This window comes from Pipistrellus kuhlii, unplaced genomic scaffold, assembly GCF_014108245.1.
Source record: "Pipistrellus kuhlii isolate mPipKuh1 unplaced genomic scaffold, mPipKuh1.p scaffold_m20_p_21, whole genome shotgun sequence".
Classification (NCBI taxonomy): Eukaryota; Metazoa; Chordata; class Mammalia; order Chiroptera; family Vespertilionidae; genus Pipistrellus; species Pipistrellus kuhlii.
In genome coordinates, this window is record NW_023425520.1 from 14,813,481 (window position 1) to 14,836,728 (window position 23,248).

The 23,248-nt window shown below is 49.8% G+C and overlaps 1 protein-coding gene across 1 annotated transcript; it reads right to left on the bottom strand.

Annotated features, from left to right (window-relative positions):
- Positions 1-758: 758 nt before the first annotated feature.
- MAD2L1 (mitotic arrest deficient 2 like 1) lies at positions 759-7,118 on the bottom strand. The gene is made up of 5 exons (XM_036450407.2): positions 6,958-7,118; positions 5,911-6,057; positions 3,253-3,373; positions 2,101-2,204; positions 759-1,496 (listed from the first exon to the last, which is right to left on the bottom strand). Exons 1-5 carry the CDS (start codon positions 7,028-7,030, stop codon positions 1,324-1,326), a joined length of 618 nt encoding a protein of 205 aa, XP_036306300.1. The 5' UTR covers positions 7,031-7,118; the 3' UTR covers positions 759-1,323.
- Between the last annotated feature and the right edge of the window lie 16,130 nt (positions 7,119-23,248).

Here is a 23,248-nt window from a genome sequence, read left to right on the forward strand (position 1 = left end):
ACCAAGGTACATGCCCTTGACTGGAATCGAACCTGGGACCCTTCAGTCTGCAGGCTGATGCTCTACCCATTGAGCCACACCGGTTAGGGCTGGAACCTCATCTTTAAGACTCCATCTTTGCATCCTGAGGCCTACACCACCCTAGCTGACACAAGAAAGCCCTGCCATAGGGTCGCCAGCCCTTATCCGTGGGATAACAGGATCGTTCCAAGATCACCAGTGGACTCCTGGAGCTGGGGAGGACCTCAGCCTATGCACACTGGTTTTGCCTACACCTACTACCTTTGCCCTCGAGGAGGCACTCGATGGTTTCTCGGGCATTTCTGAGTTGGCAGCCTCTCTACCCTGTGCTTGGGGCCATGAAGGAAAGGCGGGTGCCCTGAGCACCGCACTGTCCCTCCACAGTCCATCTGGTAACAGAGCTACCAGGTGCCTGCGGGCTGGGAGAACTGGTGCGGAAACACTGGACAAAGCCGTGACTCATGTCCCCAGGGGGGCGGAGCTAGACAGCACAAAGTCTGTCACACTAAACACATCTAAACCTCAGTGCGAGATGGGCTGCTCCTCTGGGGAATCGTCCACTGAGTATTTCCAGACTGTGGTTGGCTGTGGGCACCTGAAACTATGGAAAGCCACACCCGACAGGGAACTACTGCACCGAGTCCACCTCAATCGCTAGGTAACTGGAGTAACACCACACCCCTGAAAGGTATTTTAGGACAAATTAAAAACATGCACATGTAACTTTATTTATCATCGTCATTTAAAGCTTGATTTTCTAAAACACACAAAGACATTAAGAGTTCTGTATCAGCAGAATTGAAACAGGAGAAACGGCGACAGATTTATAAGTGTCAATTATATACATTAAAGTCAGGAAATTGGGGGTTTTTCAATATGGAAACTAAACAAAGAAATGAATGGCAGAAGGACTTGCTAAGAAGACTGTTACAGGGGCTGATCAGTTACTTTGAACTAAACACAGATTGTGACTATTCAGACTTCTCTTGCATGTTCACCTAGACTTGGAGTCAGGCTACTTGACCGGAAGTTCTGATTTAGGAAGGCAATAGCAAAGGTTTCTCATCTCCAGTTTCCACCTTCAGAGGAGCTGGCGTTCCAGTGCTGATGGGATCTGCTGGTTCCCTTGGAACAGTGCCAGCCCTATGGGAATCATGTCAACCCCACAGAAAGCCAAACCGGCACCCACAGATGGAACAGTACGAATACGCACAGCCCCTCCTCAAAGTAATCAATGAAACAGAACAAGAACTACAGCTGATGCGGTCTCGGGAGCACGTGTGGGATCCATTACCGGCTCCCTCAGTCGTTGACAGGAATCTTGTAGGCCACCATGCTGTTCACTTTGTGGATGGTCGTCGTGAAGGAACGCAGGCGGACCTGCTCGGAATTGGCAATGAACTGGGGTCCGGACTCTTCCCACTTTTCAGGGACAACCAAGTCTTTGTCTGTGTAGATCAGCAGGTCAAAGGAACCTACATTGGGGATAAGATCATTGAGGTGCATCGTAACCCTGCCCTGCCTGTGTCCATCTGAGTGATGGGCAGTGAGAGGACAGTGTGGCCTAGTCTCTCATCACCCACCAGGTTATCGCTCTTCCTCAATGGAAATTTATTTCAGTGCAGAAAACACTGCATTCCTTATACATTATCTCATGAAAAATTCAAGTTTTGTTTTTATAACAAGAAAACCATTATAAATATTTGCCAAGTGTCTCATCACATGAAATGGCGTGTGGACTGCGGGACGCGCATGCTGCTCAGTGCTGCAGGAGCCGGGAGCTGTGCGTGCGTGAAGGAGTCGCCCAGGAGAGCAGACATCACAGCTGTGGTCCTAATTACGTACACGGAATGTGCAGAAAGCGAGAATGGTGACAAAAGTGACACCAGACTGCTGAATGCTTTCAGCCCTCTCCTGTAGCATCTCCACGTTTTCTGGAATGCATCACACGACTCTTGTTTTAGAATGCTTCCTTCCCCATTCACAGCACGTATGGACAGCTAAGAGAACATTTAATGAAGGGACAATTCTTAAAGCCACAGCTCAGTCTTCAGCCCGCGAGGAGCTGTAATTACTTACAGGAAGCTTCCAGCAGCGGCAGGAAGGTCACGGTGGCCGTGATCTGTCTGATCACCGAGCGGATCTCGTCCTGGATGGCTTTCTGAGACTTCTCTCTGGGCGCACTGTCACGGAAACCAAACCAACGCACTCATTTTCCAGTTGTAACACTATTTCAAACATTGATAGGATGATTTACCTGGTGAAATGCTTCCAAGTCAATTAAGTCAACTTCAAGAAGTTCATTTTCCTTTAAATGAGTCTGTCCTGAGGACCTGTCCTAGGGGCACCATGTGTTATTTCATTTATCCTCCCACTCATCTACTAGTACCAGAGGCGTAGCACACCTGTCAGGTGTTCCCGTTAGGAAACCTCAGCCCGTGGCAATGGAAACACGGGCTAGGTATAACCACCTGGCATTTCTAGTGATGCCGGATGCCTACTTTCCTACCGCCCCCCATAGTTCTTACGGCCAAACGTTCCCTAACAGACCGAAGGCTTCGGGAGCAAACACACTTCCCTGAGAAACGTGCTGAGCTCACAGCTAAGCCGCCCAGACAGTGCTGGACGCCAGCAGCTCACGGCGGCACTTCCACTTAGAGCAGTACAGAGAGGACCAGAGCTGCACGGAACCTGGAGAGTCATTCACTGGTCAGCAGACTCTTTCATCCACAGAGCCAGATACCAACAGTTCGACGGATTGAAATTTCTTTTGAGAGCCAAATTTTTTAATCTTAAACTTCTTCTAGCTCCACTTCTTCAACAAAGGCTTGCCCAGACCATGGTATTTTGTTGAAGAGCCACACTCAAGGGGCCAAAGAGCCGCAGTTTGCAGACCACAGGTGTAGGATTATCCCTTTGGTTAAAAATACCTTCAAACATCCCTGAGTGGCCCACCTAGCAAACCATGTGCAGCTCTGCACGCTCCCCACAGACACTGCGGTCTGGACTTCTCCTCAGCAGACTGCAGGAAGCAGGTAACTACACTGTCTGTACAAACCAATGACTGCTCCCCTCAGCAAGCTTCTTCCCCAGGGCACTCACACAAAGCAACACGTTAGGAACAAGTTTACCTTAAAGAAACTAATTCACTATAACCAGGACTCATTTTCATAGAGAAAACAAGTTTTGGAAAAAGCACACGAAGGTGGAAATAACTTAATTCACACCCACCTGTCCTCTCTGGCCGTCTTGTCACACTCAATGTCAAACTGCCACCTCTCCAGGACCTCCCCGTCTTCAATGTTGGAGATGACCACCACCAGCTTCTGCACCGAGCACTTGTACAGCCAGTCTGCAACAAGGGCAGCGGGCGCCCTGCCGTCAGAACTCCTCCAGGCCCACACGGACCCTGTGCCCACAGCCCGGCCCGCTCCCCTCAGCTGTGCGGTGGGGACAGTGCAGGGGGCAGTGACCACGGGACCCTCCCTCTCGTTCATGGCAAGGACGCGGGAAGTGGTGCTGATGGGAGCATCGTACCCATCACCGCTGTGCTAACTGCCTGGAGGGTGCGCTGCCCGGTGCAATGAGGGTAATGCGGGAAGGAAGACGGACTGACTCCCCCTGAGCTCACGTGGGGGAGGCTGGAGGCTGACCCCAAGAACCCACAGCAGCACCCAGCACGAGAACAGGAAAGAAGCACCGGGTCTTCCACTCCACAGGGAAGACAGAGGGAGGACTGTGGGGAGGATGAGCAGGCAGGCTGGCAGGTGGGCCAATGAAGACATGCCGCTTCCAGAAACCGGGCGGCACTGCTGCTAACGCAGCGCCATGTCACCAGACTCCCATTTCTAATGTCTGGCTGTGATGCGGGGCGTGGACTGCAGACAAAGAGGAACATGGCAGTAACACAGGCAGAGGTGGTCACGGCTCGCAGGGGAAGCTGGGAGACGGGGCAGTGAGAGGCCAGGGAGAGGTGGTTACACTACGAAGGGTAACTGGACTGCCTGCAAGCTAAGCAAGAGGTGTGAGCCAGGGCAGCGCCCCGCTAGTTCCTGGTTGTAACTGATGTGGAAGAGAAGTCACTGAGGCCAGAGAACTGAATGGGGTGACCCTGCTTAGCTCTGTATGTGCCTCTGAAGCATGTGAGACCGGCCTCACAGGTTCCGGGCGCGTTCCCTGGGGGCGGAGCCAGGGAGGACACACAGGCTGCTAGCTGCTGTGCACAGGGTCCTCCAGCGCCTACAGTGAGAAGGGGACTGAGACTGAGCCCTGAAGAAACCATAGAAATTGGGAGTATATTCGGAAATCAACAGTATGTTTTTTAAAGAGGCAGAAAATGCCCTAGCTGGCTTGGTTCAGTGGATAAAGCATCAGCCTGCAAACTGAAAGGCCCTGGTTTGATCCCCAGTAGGGGGTGTGCAGGAGGCAGCCAATGATTCTCTCTTATCATTGATGTTTCTATCTCTCTCTCCTTCTCCATTGCTCTCTGAAATCAATAAAAAATATTTTTAAAAAATAATAAAAACCCATTGCTAAAAAAAAAAAAAAAAATAGACAGAAAACAATTTATATTTAAGGATGTGGGTCACCTAGATCTCTGCTGCACATTCTTTTAAATATTTAAAATATTCTTGGCTTGCAGACAGTACAGAAAACAGGCCATATGCTGGAATTGGCCTCCTGGCCTTGCTGACCCCTGGCATAGACCAACAACTCTGTATCATGTTAGTTCTGAATAGGAGGTGGGATGGTAATGTGAAGGTTTGGGGGTTGGTAATTTTTTTCTCTTAAAATTGGAAACGACCCAAATCGAAACAAAGTCAAAGCACAAGTGAGAACAAAGAGAGTGGACGCTGGGGCGGGTGGTTTCAAACAGACTGAACAATTCATCTCTAAAAAGAATAAGTCCTCAGTTTTAACTAAAACAAAGACAGATGTTACACGGCAAGATCTAGAAATGTGAGATGAAATGTCATGGAGGCAGCTTAGCCATGGTTCGCTTCCATCAAACCAAGGTGAAGACAAGATCCCAGCTGCCTCGGGCTTCCCGGCCAAACCACCTGGTGCAGCCCTGCGACAGGCAATGGTTAACAAAAATATGATGAGATTTTAAAAAATAAAGATACTTGAAACAAACAAAAAAATAGGATTGTGAATTAAAAAATTGACAAAATGATCACAGTAGCCCTTTCCGGAGCACCAATGGGCAGATGGGGAGAAACATCCCACAACTCAGAAGAAATGGAGGTGAGAATCCCAAGTGGAAAGAAACAGGGCAGAGGAACGAATGGAAGTACAAAGGAGGGAAAGACAGAGGGGAAACAGGGATTGCTCCACAACACAGGAGCTTCTGGAGCTAAAGAACTGTTTAAACTCAGGCTGGGTTCTTTTAAGAAGACAAATGGAAACAGGTGAAAAATAAGAACACTCTACTATGTGTTCTATTACTTAGTAGTTCTTTTTCTTCTTTATTTCTTTGTAGTTCTAGTTCCCACATTGAATGCAATTTTATTTCCTTGATCTTAATAATGATGGCTTTAGCCTCCATGCAAGTACAGGAAATACATTGGTAAGAATATATAGTGATTTTTTCCCCCCACAGATAATAAAATCCACCATAATTATGTATAATTCAACTGGTTCCATTTGGCCACACAAATGGCAAGTCATTTTTTTAAGGGAGATGACGGAGGCGGTTTTGTTACACCATCTGTCGGATTCCTAATATCAATTGTGCCATTTGCTTCCGCAGAATGGGAGAGTCATTATGTTTGAGATGGCAGCTTGTTTTACACCTGATTTACGTACAGAGCTGACAAATGACCACAGAGTCGCTAGAATACGGGCTCTGGAAGGCCTGCCAAACCCATCCTGCCCCAAGGCTCCCACCTTTCAGCTGCTCCACCACGTTGCTCAGGTACTGCATGAGCGCGGGGTCGGTGGTGACCAGCAGGGTGAGGCCGTACTTCTGCACGCGGGTGAAGGTCTCGGACGGGTAGATGCCGCGCTGATACAGAATGCTGTTGATGCCAAAAGCTGGAAGCAGAGGAGATGCTGAATGCTACCACTTCCTAACACCTGCACATTAGACATTGAGGTTTCGCTGATAGCATTCAGCTGTCAATGTCTAAACACACGTGTCCGTGTGTCTTGCTGAAAGCAGAGTGAGTATAAAGTGCCTCAAACATCCTCAAAATCTTGCTTCTAAGGGAGAGTGATACCAGTATTTCTTTCTCTCTTTTTTAAAATTTCTTTATTGATTATGGTGTCACATAATTGTCCTCATCCCCCGTTCCCATCCCAAACCCCTCCCCACGTATGCCCCCACCCCCCTGTTGTCATGACCTCTGGTCAGGCTCACATGCATGCACACCAGTCCTTTGGTTGACCTCTCCCCTTTGCCCCCACCCTCCCCTACCTTCCTCTGAGGCCTGACAGAGGCGCCGCCTCCCTGGGCCAAACTTCACCTCATGCAATCTGAGCCCAACTCCCAGCACGTGTTGGCGATGTCACCGCGGGGGCGCCCCAGCAGCCCCACCCTCCCTTCCTCCCCCTCCTCCTCCTCCCTTCTTTAATGCGACTCTGAAGCACCTGAGGCCTCACTCCCTCCCTCCTTCCAGCCGGCCCCACCGGGAGACCCACTCGGAGGGGCGCCTCCCCAGCGCCGGCTCCCTCCGGCCCGAGCCGCCGGGCGGGCGCCGAGGCCTGGCCGTCCGGCTGCCCGCCGCGGGGTGGGCTCCCCGGCGCTCCGGAGGGGCCGAGGCCTGCGGGCGCCGCGGCGCCGGCCGCCCTGCACCTCCCGGCGAGCCCGCCGCCACCCGCCCCCCGCCGCCCGCCCGCCGCCCGCCCTCCGCGCCGGGCCCAGGCCCGGGCCGCCGGCCGCCGTCCGCCCGCCGCCCGCCGTCCGCCGCCCGCCGTCCGCCGCCCGCCGCTCACAGAAGAACTCGGCCACGATGTCGGCGCTGCCGCGCAGGGTGATGCCCTGCTCCCGGGCCAGCTGCCGCGCCATGGCGAGCCCAGCCGGCGCCCCGCTCCAGGTCCCGCGGAGTCCGCCCCGGGCTCCCGCCACTCGTTCAAATGTAACGACGCGGCGCGCCCGCCTCTGCGCAGGCGCCCTGGGCCCGCCCGCCCCAGCCCCGCCCCGCGGAGGGCGTCACGCAGGCGCAGAGGACGCGGCCGGCGCTTCCGGGTTGTCCGCTGAGGGGAGGAGTCAGGCTCCGCGGGTCCTGGTCGCTGGGCGGGGCCTAGAGAAGGGGCGGGGCCTGGAAGGGGCGGGGCCTGGGCCGGGCCGGGCCCGTGCAGAGGCTGCTCCCTAGGCCGGGCGCCAGGCTGCCATCAGCGCAGCCGGTGGCAGATGTTCTCAGGGGGCCCCCAGCTGCGCCCAGGTGTCCCCAGTGTGGCCTCCAGGACGGGGAGGTGCGTGCGGCCGCGGGGCCACGCCTCGGGCTGCTTTCCTGGAGCAGAGAAGCAGGCCTGGCAGGGGGAAGAGGGGGAGAAGGGGCACCCCAGCCTCATGGAGAGGCCTCCTGGGCCCCCAGCAGGAGGCCATGCAGCCCCGGAGGAACTTCTGGGGTGAGAGCAGGGTCAGGGACTCCCCTTGCACGGCTCACTGGGAACCTAGTTTGCCCTGAAAGCGGCTGCGAAGGCTGTTTGGCTGTTTGTAAAGGGGTCTGAGAACCCCGCACAGGCTGTGGTGCTGAACCCCCGGAGCTGCAGCTGGGGTGGCGTCCTGCAGGCCCGGGTCTCATCCCACGTGGGTGGCGGAATTGGAGCTGTGGTTCCAGCATCGAGGCCCTCACCGTCTCTCTGTTGGTCAGAGGCTGCCTCGTGCCTGGCCCAGGTGGCAGCCCTTCCGGAGGCCTGGTCCTCTGAGCCTCTGCTCACCTGGTGAGGTCAGAGGTCAGCCCCCTCAGGCGTCTCCTTGCTGGCCCTGGCCTCGGAGGGCACGGTGTGGGGGCGGACTCCAGGGCAGGTCCAGGGGAGGGTTACACAGGACATGCCCTCTGGGTCCAGGCCACCAGTGTGGGGCCATCTTAGAATTCTGTCTGAAACTATGGCAGATGCCAGACTGATCAGTTCCAGAGTAAAATAGCTTAAGGGGCGATAGGCTCACTGACCCAGTACAGTGTGTCTTACATGCTCCAGTCGCAGCACTTCCAGGAGACTTCCTGCATCTCATGGTAACACTAGAGGCCCCCGGCACGGATTTGTGCACTGGTGGGGCCGCTTTGCCTGGCCTGCGGGAACTGGGCCAAAACCATCTCTCCCACATCCCTGAGGTGTCCTGGATTGCCAGAGGCCGCAGGCCAGGCCAAGGGAACCCATGGGTGCATGATTGGAGTGCATGGGACTGGGGGAGCACTCCAATGGGCCAGACCCCAGCAGCAAGCTGATCTACCAGTCAGAGTGTCTGCCCCCTGGTGGTCAGTGTGCATCATTGCAATTGGTCTAATTGTGGAACCAAGGGTTGGACACTTAGCATATTGGGCTTTTATTATACAGGACTAGAGGCCCGGTACACAAAATTCATGCACAGGGTGTGTGTGTGTGTGTGTCCCCTCAGCCCAGCCTGCACCCTCTCCAATCTGGGCCCCCTTGGGGGATGTCTGACTGCTGGTTTAGGTCCGATAACTGGCAGTCAGACATCCCTCTCGCTATCCTGGACCACTGGCTCCTACTTGCACACCTACCTGCCTGGTCGCCCCGAACTGCCTCCTCACTCCCCCTCCCCCCACTGGCCTGATAGTGCCTCACTGCATCTGCGTGCAGGCCTGATTGCCCCTAACCTCCCCCTGCTGCTGGCCAGATTGCCTCCAACTACTGCGCCCTCCCTGCTGGCCTGGTTGCTCCTAACTGCTCCACGCCCCCCCATCCCCACTCCCCCGAGACGATGGAAGAGATCAGTAAGGTTTAGAAGGCATGCACTTTTTGAGAAGTGTATAAATATGCACTCCTAAACAAACAAACCAAAAAAATGGGAGGCTCACAGATTTGGGCCTGTCTCCCATCTTCTCAGGCAGCCTCCTTAAGATGCTCTCCTACCTGCATGCTCCTGTCCTACTTTCCACCTCACCGCTTTTCATAACATGCTGTCCTCTGCCTAGGAATTTCATTTCATTTGCTCCAATTCCTACTTCATTTATACTCCTTTTTAGCTTCAATGTTAGTGCATTAAAGGATTTTCTTTGACCCTTCACACTACAAGGTCCCGTCCTTCCATGTTCTCAAAGCATCTTGTGGTGCTGTTTCAGAGCGTTGCTTTCATGCTCACAGCTGTGTTGTTACAATCACGTGGTGACTGTGTATCTTCCCTGTTTTGGTGGAGGTTCTGTGATAACACTTAGTGGGCGCTCCACAAATATCTGTTGAATGAGTGAGCATTTGCATGTTTGCCCAGGAAAACTTCATGGAGGAACCCAACACATTTCCAATTGGATAGCAAGTGGATGGGTAAGTGAGGGCACTTTTAGGGAGATTTGAACACCCATCTGAGTTGATCAAACTGGGAGTACCAAGGATTTCTAGGTTCTGAGGATTGACATAATTAAAGTGGTGTTTTGTTTTTTCCCCCCCAATGCAAATTCAGTAGTAGTTGTAGAATGGATTGCATATAGAACATTCTAGATGGGGTGTTTTGCTAAGAATATAGATTCTTGGCTTCTGCACCCCTTCTGGCAGTGTGGTGCAGCCAGGATGGTAGGCACTGGTCACAGGGGCCTCTTAGGCACTAGAATGTGCTGGTCTGCATTGAGATATGCTACATGCATAAAACAACACAATTTCAAGACTTAGTATAAAAAATAAAGTATCACAGATGTGTCTTTAAACAATTACTTATCCTATATAGTAAAAGCCTAATATGCTGTGTCCAGTTATCCATTCAACCAATCAAAGCGTACTATGCTAATGATATGCTAAGGCTGCTCAACTTCTCACTATGACAGGCACTGACCACCAGGGGGCAGACGCTCTGACTAGTAGGTTAGCTTGCTGCTGGGGTCTGGTGAATGGTGACAGAGCAAGACTGGCCAGACTTGCCCCGGAGCTCTACCCTGTCCCTCCCTGTCCCTGATCATGTACTGGTGGGGTTCCTTGGCTTGGCCTGTACCCTCTTGCAATCTGGGACTCCTCAGGGGATGTTAGGAAGCTGGTTTCGGCTGGTCCCACAGGCCAGGCCAAGGGACCCAACTGGTGCACGAATTTGTGCACTGGGCCTCTAGTTGAAATTATATTTATCATACATTGTAGTAAATAAAAATGTATTGTCAAAATGATTTCACTTGCTTCTCTTCTGTTTTTAAGTTAACTACCAGAACATTACAATTATGTATGTGGCACATGTTGCATTTCTGTTGGACAGTGCTGGTCTCTTTTATGGGCACTCAGGGAAGACATTTTCACCAGCATCCCAGCAGAGTCCAAGGCAAGTCCTTAACTCTCCCTGTGAGGAGAAGACTGACGGGTATTTTAGGAAGGCAGGCCTAGGAGGCCGAGAGCCTGGACTAGATGGATGCTGGAGTTCAGATAAAAAGGTACATCAGAACAAGACACTGGAAACAGGAGTTGAGTTGATGACTGCTACAGGGGAAGGATGAAGCACAGGGCAGATAAGTCCAAAGCGGCCGGCCTGCACTCCAGGGCATTGCTGGCCAAAGCTGTGGGATCTGAGGGGAGCTGCCCAGGCTGAGCCTGTTCTGTTCTATGTAGTAACACTAGCTTCTAGAAGCTTTAGAGCACATGTGTCAAACACAAGGCCCGCGGGCCAAATCCATCCCGCCAGGCCTTGCAATGTGGCCCGCACCGCGCTGTCATCACTGCACTCCGCTGTGTTTCCATCACAATGACAGTTTATGACTGTTCAGTAAACCATTCGGCCCGCGATTTAGGCTGGATTTTAGATTTTGGCCCCTTCTCTGATTGAGTTCGACACCCCTACTTTAGAGGGACCTCCTTCCCCTTAACTTTTAGGTGCTTGGTTTGTATTGGCCCCATCTTATCTACAGTGTGTTCAATTAACCTTTACACAAGGTTGTGTGGCTTTGTTTATTTTAATTGTTTTCAGTTCTTTGACTTACTTTTATTCACAACTAGAGGCCCAGTGCATGAAATTTGTATATGGATTGGGTCCTTAGATCTGACCAGCGGTAAGGGCCAATCAGGGCCTTTTTGTTGCTGGCCGGGGCCTTCCCTCCCCTGGCTGCTGGCTGCCAGCCAAGGCCTTCTTTTGTTCCGCATCACCCCCTGGTGGTCAGTGCATGTCATAGCAAGTGGTCGAACTCACAGTCATTGGACCTCCCAAGGGCACAATTTACATATTAGCCTTTTATTATACAGTGTTCTACCCATTCTTTCTAATGTGTATTGTTTAGAGGAGTGTTATTTGAACAGGAAGAAGTATAAATTAAAATTTATTTTTTTAATTTATTATTTTGTAGTTGTTAATTCTCAATCAAGGATATTTTCCATTGATATTTAGAGAGAGTGGATGGGAGAGGGAGTGATAGAAACATTGATGCAGGAAAGATACATTGATTGGTTACCCCCTGCTCATACCCCGACCAGGGCCGGGGAACCCACAACCAAGGTATGTGCCCTTGACTGGAATCAAACCTGGGACCCTTCAGTCCATGGGCCTACACTCCATCTTCTGAGCCAAACCAGCCTGGGCAAACTTTATTTCTGAGGGAAATTCAAGTGTAGTGCATAACCAAGCAGACCTCTAATAATGAGAGTGGTAACTATGGGAAAGTATGCCATAGACAGGCTTGTATTCCATATTACGATACTAAAACCAGAAGTACTCATAAACATACCTAATGCTAGAATTAAGTGTACCTCTAGACTAGGGGTGTCGAACTCAATCAGAGAAGGGGCCAAAATCTAAAATCCAGCCTAAATCGCGGGCCAAATGGTTTACTGAACAGTCATAAACTGTCACTGTGATGGAAACGCAGCAGAGTGCAGTGATGACAGCGCGGTGCGGGCCACATTGCAAGGCCTGGCTGGATGGATTTGGCCCGCGGGCCTTGTGTTTGACACATGTGCTCTAGACTGAAAGTAACTTAATGACTTAAACAGTCTTTTAGATGAGGAAACTGAAGTCCAGAGTGGCTATATACTTAACCTAAGATTCAGTATCTGCTTATATTTAGTAGCAGAATCTAGTGTTCCCAGCTGAGTCTCTTTTTAAATTACATCTATCTGAAGACATGCTGGGAAATGCTCTCATTTTTTCAAGGTTACTCTTAAAAATTAGCCGATTTTAGACTAAGGGTTTTTTTCCTCAATAACCTGTACACATACCTCGTCAAGGGCACTATAGTCTCTCTATATAAAGCCTAGTAATGCTAAGTGTCCAACCTCTTGACCAGTTGCTATGACATATACTGACCACCAGAGGGCAGGTGCTCTGACCAATAGCTTAGCTTGCTGCTGAGGTCTGACCAACCGGGCTGGGCAAGATGGGCTAGACACACCCTGGAACACTCCTATGGTCCCTCCCCAGCCAGCCAGCCCCCATTGGCCCCGATCGGGACTGGGCGAGACGGCCCTGATCAGCCCTGATCGCCAGCCAGGCTGAGGGACCCCACTCGTGCACGAATTTGTGCTCGGGGCCTCTAGTCCATAGTAAGTTTCATGTTAAACACCAGCAGTTCCAAAGGCCAGATGATGGCGCTGCTTCCATATGAAATAAATCCTTTAAGCATTCAGTCCCTGCCTGTGTGCTTCAGGTCAAAGCAAAATGAAGGGAAATGAATCTCATGGTTTCCAAGGTATTCACATTCTGTGAACTCTATCAGGAAGAACTGTGGAGCGGCCATACTTTCAAACATGTGCACACATGAACACTCCCCCAAAAAACACGTTTATATTTACATTTAAATTTAATATTGATTTGTTTGACATGAAAAAACATTTTAGATAGGTGAATTATTATTCTTATACAGACTTAGGAGAGTTGTTCTTCAAATTGTCAGACCTACTTAACATCGGCCATCAACAGAAAGGCTTATTGCTCTCCAGACTTCTTGGTGCGATATTGGAGACCAAGCAGGTTAAAAGTGAGTGGCGTCTCTTTATGATCACTTAGTCCCAAAGTGGTTGCAAACACAGACGCTGTCTTTCACTCTGAAATAGATTGCAAGCCACTGTTTTGTGGTATCCTTTCAAGTGTTCCAGAATAATCTGTTATGTTAACATGAAAAATAAAGCTTGAAATCAAGTTTGATTTAATTGGTATATCTCTAAGAATATTCTTGCAGGCCTAAGAATGAGAAACAGCAGACTGTAACATTTAGATATTTTAAATGTATTCACAGATTTTTGTTATTCTTAAAAATAAGGTATCGTGAGGAGTTTGTAAAATTAAAATATGACTAATAAAATAGGCTCCTTTTTGTTTTGGAAATTTTATGTTGAATCCTATTGATTTGTTTCTTTAGCCTCCACTGAGTGAATAAAAAACTATAATATTTGCCTTCCAAGAGAGCTAAATATAACACGGAGGCAGAGCCTCTCAGGCTGCTCTCCCCGGTGCTGCTGCCTGGCAGGGGTGGGCCGGCTGCCGTTCCTGGTGCCCTGGGCATGGGCTGTGTGTCCCGGACACCCCCTCGCCTGTCCCCGCCTCTTCTCTTCCAGAATCTGGGTGTTTCCAGCGGCGGATCCCATCAGTAACAGGAAAAGCAGCGACCACCCCCAGTATGGTTTATCTCTAATTATAAACATTCCCCCCAGCATTAGGTGTGATGTATATGTATGTGAATGTGTACATCTACGTATATAAATATTTAAAGCACACACAAGATGTTAGAAATTAAGAAAGATGAGATAAGGATTTATTTTAAAACCTCACATCACTAAACATAAGTTATTTTTGCTTACACTAAACGTATTTATTAATGACTATATTAAGACTTATGTGGTTAATATGCTTTATTTTTTAAAAAAATCTTGGTTTAGTTATTTGTGAAGAGCGATTTAAAATCTGATACTTTAGCTTATTTTAATACTTGGGTTCTTGGGTTTGTTTTTGAGGGGTTTTTTTTTGTTTGTTTTCCATGACAACTAAAAAAAAGATATATCACAAAGATGAGAAGACCTAAATAGCTCTGGCTGGTGTGGCTCAGTGGATGGAGCCTTGGCCTGGGGACTGAAGGGTCCCAGGTTTGATTTTAGTCAAGGGCACAGGTCCGGGTTACAGGCTCAGTCCGCAGTGGGGGGCGTGCAGGAGGCAGCCGGTTAATGATTTTCATCATTGATGTTTTAATCTCTCTCTCCCTTTTCCTTCCTCTCTGAAATCAATAAAAATATATTTAAAAAAAGATCCAAATATAATAAATGCATTGTTTATTTTTATTCACTGTATTTAGTAATTATGCAATTTCTGTGGAAAACTGATAGTTAAATTCCCCATTTACCTGATGCCAATGAGATGTTCTTACAAACTAATTAAACTTTTTCTACTTTTATAATTTATAGACACTGAGGTCTATAAACAAAGGTTTTTGACCCATTCTTAAAAATATGAAAATATATTTCTATTAGTTTGTAACTGTTTTTATAATTGCTTTTGAAACTAACTTGTAATTAGAAAATTGGAAAAAATAGTTTGTAGAAAAATTGTAAGTAGATTACAAAAATGTTTTAATTCTACAGGTGAAATTTTTAAAAATAATTGATATAAGTATGCTCACTCACCAGCAGGACGTTGCCATGCTGCTGCTCTGGGTAAGGCAGTGAGGTGCAGGAGCGTGCCCTGGAGCGCACAGTTTCTCCTTCCTGGCCTGTTTTCTCCGCACACCGTGCGCCCAGAGCGGAGAGCAGAGCCGGCCTGCGGTGAGGCAGGGCTGGGTAACCAATCTGCAGCCGTGGGCGCCTCCTGGCTGCAAACGAACGCCATTGCCGAGCAGCCTGGGCTGAGAGGCGTGCAGCTGGCACTGTGAGCAGAACTGTTCGGCTCTGAGAGTGTGTAGGTGGCTTCTGCCCACAGTGTGAGCCACAGCGAGAGCTGCAGAGGCCACGCTGCGGGAGCCTGGCTGCCCCAGCAGCACGTGCACAGCCACGGCGCAGAGTGGGCTTACGTGGAGTCCCCATGTTTCCGTCCTTTAGAATGAAACTGACTTGATGACATCTGGAACTAGTGCGTGTGTTCTAAGCAGTGGGTCTTCCTATTTATTAAACCCTAGAGGCCCGGTGCATGAATCTGTGCACGGGTGGGCCCAGCCTCCCAGCCCGGATCAGGGCCAATGGGGCAGGACTGCTGGGGGAGGGGCCCTGGGCAGTTGGTGGGCTGGCCCCGCCCCCTGCTCAAACTCGGGTAGAACTCTCGATGGAGGGGATAACTAGCATATCACACTTTTATTATACAGGGCGGGCTAGAGGCCCGATGCACAAAATGTGTGCAAGAGCAGGCCTTCCCTCCCCTGTCTGCTGGCACCGGCTTCCCTCTGGCACCTGGGACCCGGGCTGGCTTCCCTCCGGCCCACCTTCATCAGTTAAGATGTCAGGAAGACGTCCGGTCTAATTAGCATATCACCCTTTTATTATTATAGATGCTCCTTAATGACAGTGACCTAAACATCAGATCGGCGTGTTTTAACTGAAATACAGCGACAGGCTCGCAGGAGTCTCGTTAAGCTGTATTGAATATTGAAGTACAGTGAACTGCTTTTCAATACGGTCTAACCACACCCCCCCCCACCCCCCAGGCCTCAGTCATTAATCTAGCTTAGGGGTGTCGAACTCAATCAGAGAAGGGGCCAAAATCTAAAATCCAGCCTAAATTGTGGCCTGAATGGTTTACTGAACAGTCATAAACTGTCATTGTGATGGAAATGCAGCGGAGTGCAGTGATGACAGCGCGGTGCGGGCCACATTGCAAGGCCTGGCGGGACGGATTTGGCCCGCGGGCCTTGTGTTTGACACATGTGATCTAGCTGATCATCCTACAAAACCTGGCCGCCAGAGCACATCGGCAATGCCTGCCAGTGGCACGGAGCGGTTCTGGGGGTCACGGAAGGACCTGCGTCCTGTATGGGGAGAGCAGACTGCAGAGTGAAAAGCATGGCGTGGGAACATCAGCAAGGCAGGTAGGAAAAGCACTCATAGCGCACTTTGGGTGTCATTATTTCAGCTCTGTAGTGGTCAATTCTGCCAATTTTCCTTCTTCTCTGAAAAATTGTTTCAATCATATCTCATCTGTGAAAAGTTAATATTCTCCATAGTGAAGTCTCGTAGGACATCTGAGGGGAAATTAAAAGCAGGTGGTCCTTAATATAAGAAAGGTTTGATGCTAATTCTTCCCTTCCAGACAACTTAGATGCCGGTAAATGCGTAAGATTACACTGCTTATTAACGTAAGGGTTCAAGGCTAACGTGGGAGACACAGTGAGACGAGATTTTTTAAATACAGGGATTCTTAATGCACCAAATATCAAAGCAGCCCAGCAACAATCTACTTGTGCTTGTTCTAACAGGTAACAGTGTTTTAATGTGTGAGCGGATGGCTTCTGTATAGTAAGGCCCATCGCATTTAAAAAAATATATTTTATTGATTTTTTACAGAGAGGAAAGGAGAGTGATAGAGAGTTAGAAACATCAATGAGAGAGAAACATCCATCAGCTGCCTCCTGCACACCCTCCACTGGGGATGTGCCTACAACCAAGATACATGCCCTTGACTGGAATCGAACCTGGGACCTTTCAGTCTGCTCTATCCACTGAGCCAAATCAGTTTTGGCCCCATCGCATTTTTAACTGGAAAGCAGGCCAATGCCCCAAACTGTTACTCAGCCACATTGTAGATTTAAAATTAATTGAATTATTACAGCCTGTGAGGCGGTTGTCATTGGATTGAGTGAAATGAACACTCAGTTCTATACAAAAGCTTCCTTCCTCTGCTCACAGTGATCTCCAGGGATTTGTAACCTGTATAATCATTAAAAAAAAAAAAAAAAAAAAAATATATATATATATATATATATATATATATATATATATATATATATATATATATTATTAGTTTCGGAGAGGAAGGGAGAGAGAGAGAAACATCAATGTGAAAGAATCATTGGTCAGCTGCCTGCTGGACACCCCCTAGTGGGGATTGGGAGGTTCATAGGTAGATGCTCAACCACTGAGCCACACCGGCTGGACAGAACCTATATTCTCTTATTAATAGTGCCACCCCAATAAAGCAAAAATGATCAGATATTGGGTTAAGTGTATTTAAAAACAACCATCATTTTTTATAATGATCTGTGAAATAAATACACTGCATGTCAATTTTAAAAAAAATGTTTTTGCTTGAAGCTGGTAAGGAATAAGAAAAATATTGGGAATAGAACTGCCTTTTTAACATTTAAATAAACAGAACACTAACCCTACTTATTTTATGTTTTATCACCTGAAACCAAATCCCCAGCCCCTGCAAAGTTATTCTTAAAGACCACATTTGCCCGGTGGAGCAGTCAGGCACATCCTGGGTGCAAAGGCTGGTAGGGGTGTATGCCCCCATTTCTCACGGGTTCCGTAGCCCTTGCAGCATCTTGAGAGAGGCAGGGCCTTCTGCCAGGTGTGCCTCTGCTCTCCCCAAGCTCCAGGTCCCTGAGTCCAGGGAACCCCCGCTCACATCGTGATATGAAATGCGAGCACTCATGTGAGATGGCGGGGCAGAGGCACGCGTGGGGAGGGCTGTGTCCTCTGGTGAACTGCGGTTTCCGTGTGCAGGGCTCTCAGTGTTGAGACTCCAGCTGCCTAGACTTTCAGATTCAATTTGCATAACATTAACACCTTTCCCCAGGAAGGGAGAGGGCTGTGGGACATTTCCTTGCCTCTTCCCCTGCAATTAAACCCCCACATGGGGCATTCATTAACAGCTCTCCAAGCAAGAGGCTGTGTTTATTCCATTTTTATCTTCACTGCTGATCTCGCCACCGCTAATTAGAGAGGGGACTTGGGGTAGCAGACGCAGGCTCTGGGGCTGTACCATTCGCTGTTCTTCCCGGATAAAGGGAAAGTATACCAGGGCTCCTGGCAGGAAGGCCCTGGCCCTCAGGCACTGGATTCTCATTCTTGCCACGAAATACAGGTGGGCTGAGGTTTCCCCAGATCTCCCAGGTTCCGGTTCCTTTTCCCTTAACAATTCCACCCTCCATTGACCCCTTCTTTGGCGAGTTACTAAGTGAGCAGCCAGGAGGCCTCAGCCTGTCCTCAGGACTGTGCTTAGGAGCCTCCTTGGCTGAGTATCCCATCTCATTGCTGACAAGTTTTACCTTCTACAGAGCACAGGGCCATCAGCACAGCTTACCCACAGTCACTGCCACGCCGGGACAAGCCCCTCACTTTCTCCCGAGACCTCACAGAGCGGCCTTTCCACCTGTACTGCTACCCAGATCCCACTCTCTTACTCACTGGGGCTCTGAGCGGCTGCTCTCTTCTCTCCAGTTCTCATCGGAGCCGCCCTGTGTCTGTGTTTGTGTCACACAGCCCAGAGTGCCCCCGTTACTGAGTGTCACGCCACTCTCACAGTTGTGGTATTTGTCAAAGCAGTCCCCACCTTTTGGTACAATGCCATACAACAGTTGTAAGTAATAGTGTATTTAATAATACAGCAAGTATATGAAACAAACACTGACAGAATTGTAAGGAGCAATAGGTAAATCCAAAATTGTTGTTTAAAATTTCAACATGGAATTTTTATAGAATTAATAGAATAAGAAGGCAGATCCCAGATGGTGTGGCTCAGTGGTTGAGCATTGGTTCCTGGTCAGGTCACATGCCCAAGCTGAGGGCTTGAGCCCCTGTAGGGGCCTGCAGGAGGCAGCCAATCAATGATTCTTATCACTGATGTTTCTAACTCTCTCCCTATCCCTTCCTCTTTCTGAAATCAATTAAAATTTTTTAAAAAGAATAAGAAGTCAGAACATTAGGAAGAATATAGAGATGAACACCATCAACCTACTGGACTTAGTTGACATTTATAGCACTTTCTGACTAACAACAGCATAGCATACTGTAACACACAGTGTTAGCAAGCAAGGTCTCCCACTACTCTTTAATCCAGTTCCTCATGTGGTAGTGACCCCCAACCATAACATTATTTCCGTTGCTACTTCATAACTGTAATTTTGCTACTGTTGTGAATCGTAGTGTAAATATGGTATTTTCTAATGGTCTTAGGTAACCCTTCTAGCAGTTTTTAACCTGTGGGTCACGACCTACAGGTTGAGAACCGCTGCTGTAGAGCCTAAGACCATGGGAAAACACAGACATTTACATTACAATCCCACAATCCCCAGGCCTGTGATAGTGTCCTTCCTTCCTTCCTGAAGGAGCGACAGGAGTCACATCACATCGTATCAAAGGGGCATGAAAGCAGGGGTCAGAGGCCACAGAACAACATGTGGAGGGTGTAAGCTTTTCTCTGGTCCCACCAGTGACATCCTGAGAACCGCTTCCGAACGCTCCCCAGAGCGGCCCCAATGCCCTCCCAGGCTGGGCAAACGGCCGTCTTGTTTATGGCGAGGCCCGGGCTCCCGGGTTTGTTTGGAGGAGGACGTGGCCCTCCGCGGCGAGCAGCCGGGATTGCAGTCCTGGCGGCCCTGCTGAGGGTCACAGACATCAGAGGGCTCCCAGCACTCCATATTCCCCAGCCTGCCCTTCCTGGCCTCGGCGGTTATTGTTTGAAACCTCTGTGACCCCCCTTTCCGGAGAGGAGACCGAAATCATCCTCAGTCACCTCCCTGCCTGTGTTTGATCTGAGATTTAATGTTTCCAAACCAATACGACAGCACCTCATACCCCGGGATTGCCCAAGAAAGGTTTTCCCATGTCAGTCAGTTTCCCGGCCGCTGAGGCAGGGACACGGACATGCAGCGCCTCATTATTTTTACTGTTTATGATAGAAACATTTCTGCACCCAGCCCTGTGTTAGTAAAGGGGGCGCCTGAAAACCAACCTCGGGATCGTGTGATTCCAGGGGGGTGCTGCCCGGTTTTGGGGGGTCTTTAGTTCACCATGGGAAGCAGATAAGAGGGAGCTGTGTGTGGGAGTGGACCTCACCCCCACACACAGCTCCCTAACTGAACGAGGGCTGAGTGCTTGGTCCTTTTACAAATGTTTCATTTCAGTTTTTCTCCCCAGATCTCTTGAGGTAGAACGGGCATGTGACACTGTATAAGCTTAATGTGTAAAGCATGTTGTCCTGTATGGCAAAATGGTTACTGCCTTAGGATTGGCTTCCACTCCACCCCGTTACATAGCTACCGTCTCTTGTTTGTGGTGAGCACATTGAAGGCTACTCTCAGCATCTTCAAAGCACACAGCACAATATTCTTAGCTACTAGAGGCCTGGGGCATGAAAACTCATGCACTGGAGGGGGGTCCCTCAGCCCAGCCTGCCCCCTCTCACAGTCCGGGAGCCCTCAGGGGCAGGAGGCAACCCGGTGACCAGGGAAAGGAAACGCCCCATCACACCTCTGCTGCTGCCACTGCTGGCAGCGCAAGCCTCAGCTGGCCCTGGTTAACTGAGGCTCAGGCGGTCCTGGGCATCTGGGCAGCCGCCATCTGAGGCTTGTCTGCACCTCAGGTGTAGGCTGAGCAGCCGCCATTCGAGGCTTGCCCATGCCTCAGGTGGCCCTGGCGGCTGGGGGGCTGAAGGGGCTCCGGAGGCAGGCGTGTGGAGCGTCTGGACCTGCCTGGGGGAGGGCCCGGCCATGCCACGTGCCTGCTGCCCTGGCAGGGCTGAGGCGACTGGGTGCTGCCATCTTGTTGCTGTGGGCACTGCCATCTTTGAGGGCATGGCAGTCAATTAATATATTCCCTCCTTATTGGCTGTGGGTGCTGCCATCTTTGTGAGGGTGTGATGGTCAATTAGCATATTCCCTCTTATCAGATAGGATAGTCACCATGCTGTGCCTTTGAGCCCCAGAACTTGTTAATTGTAAAGCTGGAAATTTGTTTGCTTTGACTAACATCCCCCCTCCCCCCAACCCCCGGCTTCTGGTAATTTCCACTCATCTGCCTTATTGTGTCTTCCTCCCTACTCTCATTTGTTTGCCATAGTTTTTTTTTTTTTTAATATATATATTTTACTGATTTTTCACAGAGAGGAAGGGAGAGGGATAGAGAGCTAGAAACATCCATGAGAGAGAAGCATCAACCAGCTGCCTCCTGCACACCTCCCGCCGGGGATGTGCCCGCAACCAATGTACATGCCCTTGACCGGAATCAAACCTGGGACCTTTCAGTCCGCAGACCGACGCTCTATCCACTGTTTGCCACAGTTTTAACTGAGATACTACTATGTGCCAATGTGCCAGGACCTATAGATGTGGTGGCACACCAAACAGGTGTAGGTTCACCCTTATCCAGCTTACCAACTAGCCCTTCTTTGCCATTTTGGGTTGACAGTCATGTATTTTCATTGTACGTTCAGGTTTTGGAATAGGAGGCCATTTCCCTCGCTGGAGAAAAAGGAATCCTGGGTGTCTGTTAGCAAATGGCTCCCTTCCTCCCGCACCGGGTCCTTCCTGTCCCACCTTTTCTTTCCTCGTGGCCTCAGCTACGGTGGGAAGGTCCTCTGTGTTGTCCTCAGTCTGTGTCACAAGCCTCGGCTCACTGCAAACCCTCACGGGGGACAGGCTTGGACACACTGCGTGGAGCCAGGTGTGTTTTTTAACTTGACGGCATGTTTTCCTACTTAATTATGTATTTTCCGAGAACATGACATTTAATGTCTGTTTAATGGTCCATCTTGTGTAACCACCTCCTATTTTGGGTAATTTAGTTTGAATGCAACTGTTCTTTTGGCTGTTTCTGCAGTTCTAAGCAATGCCTCTGTGAACACCCTGGCACAGAACTGGCTGCCTGTCTTTCTAATTATTTCCCTATGCTGTCCCTCAGCCCCACAAACTCTGCCCATTTCCTGGGTCCGCGGACTAAGTGGACGGCTGTTTTCCCAGTCTCTGTCCAGGGAATGTGTTTGCCACTCGGTGATCTTCAGAACGTCTTTTGATGAAGAACTAGAGGGAGTGCTGGCCTTGAGATCTCCCACAGTCCCTTCCACGTTACACCCTCACAGCCGCCAGGGCACCTGTGAGGACAGGGGAGAAAGGGGAAGGCCAATGCACCTCGAGGGGTGATGATGGGGAAGGTACAGTCTAGACCCTGTCCTGGGGCCATGCCTTTGTGCACATCGGAGTGTGCGAATGCCTGAGTGTGTGAATGCCTGAGTGTGCAAATACCTGAGTATGAGAATGCCTGTGTGTGAATATCTGAGCATGCACATCTGAGTGTGGGAATACCCGAGTGTGCAAATACCTGAGTGTACAAATACCTGAGTGTGTGAATGCCTGTGTGTGAATATCTGAGCATGCACATCTGAGTGTGGGGATACCCGAGTGTGGGAATGCCTGAGGGTGTGGATGATTGAGTGTGTGAATGTTTGGGGGTGAACATCTGAGTATGGGAATGTCTGAGTGTGCGAATGTCAGAGGATGTCTGTGTGCCTGAGGGTGTGCATGGGGGAGGGGGAGTGGTCCTGCTCTCTCTGGGATGAATTGTGCTCCTCCTTCATCCACATGTTGTAGTCCTCACCTGCACTGGGATGGTGCTAGCAGACAGGGCCCTTGGGAGGTCATCAGCTTTAGATGAGGTCTTGAGGGTGGGGCCCCAACCATGAGATTAGTGCCCTTATGAGAGGAGGCACCAGGAAGCTTGCTGCCTCCTCTCTGCTGTGTGAAGGCAGAGGAAGGCAGCCATCTGCAGCCCGGAAGGGAACTCCCGCCTGGTGCCCCACTAGCCCACACCTTGATGGTGGACTTTCTCACCTCCAAACCTGTGAGAAGTCAGCTTGGGTTAAGTCACCGTCATGGTGCTTTGTTACGCAGTTAGAGCTGACTGATACACTGTTGAAGGAAGCCAGTTTATGATATCCTATGAGTTGGGAAAACAGGCAAACAGGCGAGCTAATACCCCTGAGTATTAGCTTAAAAACCTGACCCCCTGATCCCCAGGCCTTAGCCAACTGCAGTAAAATACTTATATTTAACCTTGGTACCTCTTTCTCCTTTCTTATATTCTTTCTTTATGTGAATTTCACAGGCAAGTACACTTTGCACTATTCCAGTGTCAGTCTTTCGTTATGGATGTTAACCAATTGCTCCATCAGAGGGAATTGATTGACCATCAGCCCCAGTCCCTGATATGGGCACTGGCTTCAATCCTT

Excerpts from the sequence above, each read along its gene's own strand:
- MAD2L1 (XM_036450407.2), bottom strand. The coding sequence starts at position 7,030 with ATGGCGCGGCAGCTGGCCCGGGAGCAGGGCATCACCCTGCGCGGCAGC. Across the intron at positions 6,058-6,957 it reads CATCGTGGCCGAGTTCTTCT|CTTTTGGCATCAACAGCATT; the intron begins GTGAGCGGCGGG and ends CTCTGCTTCCAG. Across the intron at positions 2,205-3,252 it reads AAGACGGCCAGAGAGGACAG|TGCGCCCAGAGAGAAGTCTC; the intron begins GTGGGTGTGAAT and ends TTTCCGTGACAG.